Genomic DNA, 7,908 nt, shown 5'->3' on the forward strand with positions numbered 1-7,908 from the left:
TTCCTGTAATTTGACGCATTCAGTCGATAACATTTGAAAAGACTATAGGAACCGCAGCCTAAACTGGAAATTAGCTGGCTTGGCCGCAAGACGTTATAATGCTACCGCCAACTAGCGTTTTGGCGGTGTAATTGCAGAACGAGACACCAACGCACAAGTATAATGCATGGCTACGTGCGTAGACTCGACAGAAGCAAATATCACGGTTTAGCCCACCCCGACACTGTTTGGAGCATCCCTGGGGAGGTCCGCCTCCCACTTTAATAGCCTCTGCCTAATACCCTTTCTTGTGCTGCTGTAACACTTAATTTTCCATAAATAAAAGTGCTACCTTGTTTTACTAAACAAATTAAAATATTAACCATGACTGTGTGACTGGATGTTGCACTTTGGACATCTGAGGGATATCTGTCGTGAGAGAAGCCTTTAGAACAAGTGTTATTTGTCCTCAAGAGGCACTGACCTGATCTGTCACATCATAAACTACTATAATGCCGTGAGCTCCTCTGTAGTAACTGGATGTGATGGTCCGGAACCGTTCCTGGCCGGCCGTGTCCCACTGAGAAGAGAAAGCAGAGCTCGTCAAGTCCAAACTGACACAATCACAATCCAAGGTGTCTCAGTACTTATCTATTTTCAGCCATGTTACACCCCGTTCTCCTTACAATCTGAAGTTTTATGGTCTTTCCGTCCAGCTCGATGGTCCTGATCTTGAAGTCCACGCCGATGGTACTAATGTAGCTCTCTGTGTACGTGTCATCCTGGGTTAAAACAAACACACAGGTGGGTCAGGGTGGTAGATACGATACCTGTAGGTTTATTAACCATCACTGTGATGTCAGGGAAGAAACATAAAAGCCTGCTGTGTAACTGTGGCTGGAAAAAGAGACACTTACTGCAAACCGGAGAAGGAGACAAGACTTTCCAACACCAGAGTCACCGATAAGGAGGAGTTTGAATAAATAGTCACTGAGGAGAGAGAGGGGAGGGAAAACATGAACACACAATTATCACCTGCAAGGCGCTAAATCACATTAGACTCAGTGTTTTTGACAAGCGCTATATTAGTGAATTAATGTTGACACTGAGAGTTTTCAGATTCTTAAAGCGGTTTCTTTGATCAGATACAGTCTCATTTAAATAATACATTTGTACAGCTGTTAATTATTGGACTATATTATTTTGTAAAAGGAAAACAAAAATGTGCTTATGCTGTGTAATTATTTAAATAAAACATTGCTATGTCTTTTTTTGGTACAGAGTTTAAAAGGTACCTTAATAAAGCAAACAATACACAACTGTCAATAAAACACTTAATAGTTGCCACTAATAACTGTATATTTAACAATATAAGACAAGCTAAATAATGTTATGTTCAAACATTTTGATAAAGAAGATTAATCACTTAGCTTATTTATCAAGCACCAACACCAAATTTTCCCTGGTTCAGTTTCTCAAATATATAAATAATTTTTAATAATTATCATTATTTTTGTGTCATTATTGCCCAGCTCTACAATAATTATCAGGATAAATATCAACTTATTATTTCTTTCAGGTTTAAAGATGAAGAATCCAGAGGGTTAATTATGGTTTTAAACTTTTCTTTATGGTGAGAACAAACACTTGATGCCAAACAGTGGATCACTTCACAATTCTGAGGCAGAACATTCAAAACAGTTGTGCTAAAATCGGTTTTCAACAAAAAAATGCACGAGTAAGTAAAATCCTTTTTCAGACCCCTTTCCTCAACAGAATACATGTCCCAATAAGACTAATTACGTGCCAATTCGTTCGTGATTTAAATGATCATGAGCAAACATTTATTATTTGTTACTGAGGATAATTATATCGCAATAACTATCATTATTTGTGTATTACTGCACAGCCCTGTAGTGTAGTAACACAGAGACTCTGACATTACCTAACTCCTTTCCAGGAGCAAATTTTGTAACTTCCTGTTTGCGGTGGATAAATTACACTAAAATTACCAGCAAAATAATATCTACCCAGATTAATTAAAAGATTAGCTTCGTGCTTACTGACACGGATTTGTGCCCTGAACTATTAAACTGTCCTTATGCATCTAACTGAGCAACTAATCTCAAAACAAAATCCTCAACAGCGTCAGGTTAACGCTACGTAGCTGTTCGGCTAGCCTGCTACTAACGTTAGCTTCCTAATGCTACTTAAAACAGACGTTGTTGACGAAACAACAAATAATCAATTTAATCGGTGTTATATTGACTAGGAGATGTTGAAAAATGTATGTTTTGAGATAAACATCAACGCTGTCGTTAGAGAGCACGTACATAACCCACAACAGCCCTCAGATAGCGAAGTTAGCAGAGAAGACAAAGCAGCTGACGTTCATTTTGTACACCGGTCCGCCTGGCTAGCTAGTTAGCTACTGTTAGCTTAGCTTCCCCGGCTACGCTGACAGCTCAACCGGACCTGTCATAACCAACCGAACATCAAAAGTCCAACTTACTATTCAGGATTCATCGTTGACTACAGGTTATAAACTGTTGTTACTGTGAATGCAGCTGGATTTCGTCGCTAGTTAACCGTAAAGCTGAGCTCGTAGAGAGGAAAAAGACCTTTTTTTTCTTGTCAGGCTAAACTGGTTGTCGCAGCCAGAACAGCATAATCGAATCAAATATGGCTGTCAGCAATACCTAATAGGAAATACCAGAGGATAGGAATCATGGGTAATGTAGTCTTGTGGAAATGGGCGTTTGCCGTACACATAAACAAGGCAAGACAAGTTTATTAGTGTGAGCTCTGACACTAATAACACACTAATATCACAACACTTTTGTTCTCTTCGCTCTTTATTATTATTATTATTATTATTATTATTATATTATTATTATTATTATTATATTTTATTATTTATTCCGCTGTTTTTTGGCATCTAACTAGTCCTGTACCGTTTGTCCAACAAACTTGGTTCCAACTTCAAATTGTACATCTACTTCATGAGATGGGTGCTATTAACTGTGTTGCTGGTATCTGTAATGGTTGATTTTATATTAATATTTTTATGCATTTTAAAATGAATGAGTTCCTATGGGAGCAGGGACTCCACTCTTCCAAATTTAAGAGCTTAGTGCTCCGGCATATGTGCAGTTAGAGACTCAATTTCAGCTGAAAGTTGCAGAAAAGATGTTGATCTTTCAAAGTTGTATTTGGTGTTTGCTAAAAAAAAATGTTTAGTGCCCTTCCAAAGTGAAGGGTTTTACAGCTTTTAGCAGACTTTACCAGCGTGTCATGTGATCAGTTAGAGTGGAGACAGGAGGATTTTGCAGACCAGAAATTATTTTGTAAACTGCTGCTAGTCGCGTATATTTATCTCTATAAGCACAAAAAAGGCACCAAAATGTAGCCACATGCCTTTTCTCCCTCAAAATGTCAAATTCCTGCTCAGTGGACGTTTAGTTTTTTTTCTCTGATCCTTAACTGATTGGAAAGTCTCTCCCATTCAGTCCCTGTTGTAGCTGCAGGCTGAGGTCTCCCCCTTTCATTGTATTATTATATTCTTTAACTTGCTGTATCTTCCTCCCTGTTTGCAGTTTGGAAACAAGAGGTATATTTTTATGCTCAGCTACTCAAGCACTAACTAAAAAGTCCAAATGATAGCTGTAAAGCTTTTTTATTATGCCTATACACTTTTTGTATCAACAACACATCAAATTGTATCATTACAACCAGGCTGGCTGGTGATGCAGTTAGTTACTGATCAGTCTCCTGAGCCGCACCTCCATCCCAATTGTGGATTCGGATCCTGCAGCTGGCACCAGTGTTAACTGGTTTCAACTTTAAACACCTGTAGCCTATGGTGTTTGAACTTAATGGTAACAAACTAAATATAGAGGGATGGACTTCGGCTGCTCTATATCACCCCGTGCCTCAGAATTCCCATGATGCATGGCAGTGAAGAAAGTTTTGTTAAAATTTGCTCCTATGTCTCCTATTTGTTTGAAACACTAAAGTTACTTTGTGATTTATGTTTTGTTAAACGTGTCTGCTTAGAATATAGTGTTTCTTTGTTGGTAATTGTCATTTACTATTGAAACCAGGAGTGAAGTGCCTGTTTCATTTGATAAGAACAGCTGCATTGATAAATATATAAAGAACAGTCCTCAGAGTACTACTTAATATGCCTGACATTGATTTGAGTTACGATACATTAATATTAAAGCTTGCAAATTTACAGAGCTGTTTGTTGTTGATGCTAACAAAATGTGGAGTCCTTACTGACTTTCAGTGGTTACTTTCAAAATTCTATGTTGTTAGTGTTTTTAAATGCAATCATTGTTAACATGATATTAAGTCTTTCACAGCACAATTCTTTGGCTGCTCATTTATTTTATTCTTCAACAGCAGAGTAGCCATCACAAAAAACATGTTTATAAGCTAAACATGCCTTCTATTGGTGCTTAGGAGCCATTTTTATTGTCAGAATAAGACATGATTGACAAAGAAACTTGAAAGCCTTCCCTTCAGTGTATCTGAGCAGTCCAGTGGTGGAGGTCTTGCTCTTGCTCTGGATCCAGAGATTAATGGACAAAACCCTGCTCACAGCATGTTAACGAAAAGGGGGCCAAACCTAACACATATGTTTGCTGAACAAGTGTGCAGCACATCATTGAGTCTCTGGAGCCGCACATTAAGTATATGTATATTAATAATATAAAAGACATTTAAATACAATTAAAAATATATTTCAATACAATATAAAAAGATATTACAATAAAATAATACACTGACTAATTGTATTGGGTTTTTCCCCCCACATTTTATTGGGTATTCATCTGTTCCGTGCTGCTCATATTGTAACATTATCATGTCTTTCAATTGAGCCCATTCTGATTATATAATAATAATTTATAAAAGGGGAAGAACGTCTAACAGCCACCAGTTTGGTAATAAAAATACAGATACCCATTCTGAGTAAATGTGACCAGCAATGTTACTGATATATTATTAAGTAGTTATTAATAAGGATGAATAGAATAAGATAAGATACTGTATTAATTCCAGAGAAGAGAAATTCACATGTTCTAGCAGCACAAGTGAGGGGTTAAGAGGTAAAACGTCCAATAAAGAGGTATTTAAATGAAAAAAGATTAGAGCAAAATAAGTAAATAAAGTATCTTAGTTATACTGAATACTGAAAAATACTGATAATAAGTAATACTTACTTATTTTAGGTATTTTAGTTATCATGGTGACGTAGAAACACGTAGCTATAGGCTATGCACAATATGTAATATAAACATAGGTATAAGCAGGGACACTAAATACAAACATATTTACAGTAGTGTGTGTAATGCCTGTCATAAATATCCTAAATATATATGAGGGCTGTCAAGAGATAACTGTTTCTAATCTTGAGTTCTTGTAATTTCGTTAGTTTGGAATAAACACAGTTGACTTTTGTGCCTGAACTGTTTGTCTGTATTGTCTTAAAAGCATTTATTTTTTACAACTTCTGATGTGTGCAAACAGTTGTCCATTTACACATCCAGCAGAAGCAGAGCAACACAGTCACCCCGAGTTGTTTTTCTGTCCACCCGATGAATGTGAGTTCAGTATTCTGTATAAAGATATAAAAAACACAATTAATGTAAGATTAACATAAACACACAGATTGCAAAATATTGTACTCATGAATCTGTGTTTAAAATCAGCATTTTTTAATCTATTTACATTTTTACACTGGTCAGACAATTCACTGTGAAGCCCAATTCATATGTGGAGTCCACACAAATGTTAAGGACGACACATCCTCGTACCTAAACAACAAAATAGGTCAGATGTCAAGTGTCCTTAAACAACATATAATAATAATGATAATGATAATGATGATAATAATAATAATAATAATAATATATAATAATAATAATAATAATAATAATAATATAATAATAATACATTTTTATTTATTTGTATAGCCCTTTTATTACACACAATGCAGCTCAAAGTGCTTTACATCTAGAGCATTTCAAACAAAACAGATGAGAAACGAAGCAGATGAAAAATGTAGAAATGACAGTTACCTGCAAACAAGACAAAAAAATATATTAGCCTAGCACAGTTAAAACCAATATAGCCACACAGAAAAAAAATATAAAATTTGATATATTAAATAGTAAAGCAATGCAGTGCAAATATAGCTTGTGTAAGTGCAGTCTTTTAGGACCATGATAATAAAGCTAATTTTGGTAAAATATAACGAGTCAAAGTAAAAGAAAATTATAAATTACCATAGTACCATAAAACCATAGTACGAATGACTTTTTACAAAACTTCTCAGAGGTATATGTACATAAAGAATACAGTATTAATGGTTAAGATTGGAGAGAAGCAAGAGCTCACAGGGGAGAGTTAACGAAATGCCTGCTCATATTGCTATTCAGCTCTTTTTAAAAGATGTTGACAAAGCTAGCCTGTTTAATATATTTGTGCAAGGTGTTCCATAATTTTGGTACATAATGCAAAAGGAAGCCTCCCCGCTTTGCTTGTGCAGTACTTTGGGCAAAATTAAAAGTTCGTCATAAGAGAATCTAAGGTTCCTTTGTGATTGATAAGGTATTATAAAGTTCAGAGATATATAAAGGTGCTAAGCCATTTCGGCCTTTAAAAGTAATTAACAGAACCTTTAAAATCGATTCTGTAAGTAACAACGACCAAATGCAATTTGGGTAAAGCAGGGTTGATGTGCTTTCTCTTCTTGGTCTTAGTAAGGAGTCTAGCTTCAGAGTTGTGTATCAGTTCCTGTTATAACCTACTATTGATTAAAGTATGGACTAATATTTCAGCATCTTGTGTTAAAAAAGGCCGCAATTGTTTCTCAGGTGGAAGAAAGCTGTTTGGCTGACTTCTTTAATATGAGGTAAGGTCTGCATCTAAGATAACACCTAGACTAGTTACTTTTGTTTTGGTGTGGTGCGCCATGTTCCCAACATTACCAAGAACGGTATCTCTTTTAGACTTAGGACCAACCAAAAGTACCTTGGTTTTATCAACATTTACCTTAAAAAATTGTTCTCTTATTCATTGATTGTCACACATGAGCATGTTGTGGCAGTGAGTGATAGTGGGATACATTGAAGACAAACAAGATGCAATAACAAAAATCAGTAACCAAATCACTGAGCATTACCAATAATCATCTACTACTTTACACTGATTGCTTTCATGGAAAATCAAATAGCTGGTCTACTAAGTGTGATTGATAGGAGTGACGATCAGAGGTGCAGAGTTTTTACCACCATCGTTAGGACAAGGACCAAAGTACAGGTAAAGTTTCTCAGTGAAGCAGCAGCCAGTAAAGGAGTAGATAAGAGCTGCAGCATCTACGTCATAAAAACAGACCAGACCCTCCTCATAATCCACAAACACCCCCACCTTCCGAAGCCGAGACTTCAGAGAGAGACGGACTGGAGGGTTAGTCAGAGCTTTGTAATCATTTCCATTTCTCAACCAAATAGTCCAGTAACCATCCTCAGGGCTCAGCTGGATGTTCTCTTTCCTGTTGATCGACTCTCTGGCCACTCCTAAAGTCCATTTAGTCTTTCCTTTAACCTGAACCTCAAAGTAAAATCTGCCTGAAGAGAAACTCTGCTTTCCTAAGACACAAATGGAATTTGAAAATCTCTCTGGATTGTCTGGGACATTCTTCTTCACATATCCATGACTGACTTGTTTCCCATCATCAGACAGGATGAGTGTAGGATGTGCTGTATCAGGATCAAGAGTCACATTTATGGCATATCGTTGGATTCTCTTCAGCTCAGCTTTAAACAGCATCTTTATTTGGTTACTGAGTGTCTCCTCCAGCTGAGCCACAGCTCTCACCACAGTTCCATCATATGAAGGTGGATGCACTCTGACCTCTGT

At 36.5% G+C, this 7,908-nt stretch overlaps 2 protein-coding genes across 2 annotated transcripts; both read right to left on the reverse strand.

Annotated features, from left to right (window-relative positions):
- Positions 1–463: 463 nt before the first annotated feature.
- LOC119890921 (ras-related protein ORAB-1-like) lies at positions 464–2,668 on the reverse strand (the record flags this gene model as incomplete). The annotated part of the gene is given in 4 exon segments (XM_038702334.1): positions 464–559; positions 666–761; positions 897–969; positions 2,492–2,668. Coding segments are annotated over 4 exon segments (279 nt in total), but the record flags the coding sequence as incomplete, so codon positions are not given.
- A 3,483-nt stretch (positions 2,669–6,151) lies between these two features.
- On the reverse strand, positions 6,152–7,902 carry LOC119890922 (E3 ubiquitin-protein ligase TRIM69-like). The gene has a single exon (XM_038702335.1). It carries the CDS (start codon positions 7,816–7,818, stop codon positions 7,231–7,233), a length of 588 nt encoding a protein of 195 aa, XP_038558263.1. The 5' UTR covers positions 7,819–7,902; the 3' UTR covers positions 6,152–7,230.
- Between the last annotated feature and the right edge of the window lie 6 nt (positions 7,903–7,908).

This window comes from Micropterus salmoides, unplaced genomic scaffold (genome assembly GCF_014851395.1).
Source record: "Micropterus salmoides isolate LMB-PRFRI ecotype aquatic unplaced genomic scaffold, ASM1485139v1 Ms_hic_scaffold_625, whole genome shotgun sequence".
In the NCBI taxonomy this organism is placed as follows: Eukaryota; Metazoa; Chordata; class Actinopteri; order Centrarchiformes; family Centrarchidae; genus Micropterus; species Micropterus salmoides.

Excerpts from the sequence above, each read along its gene's own strand:
- LOC119890922 (XM_038702335.1), bottom strand. The coding sequence starts at position 7,818 with ATGCTGTTTAAAGCTGAGCTGAAGAGAATCCAACGATATGCCATAAAT.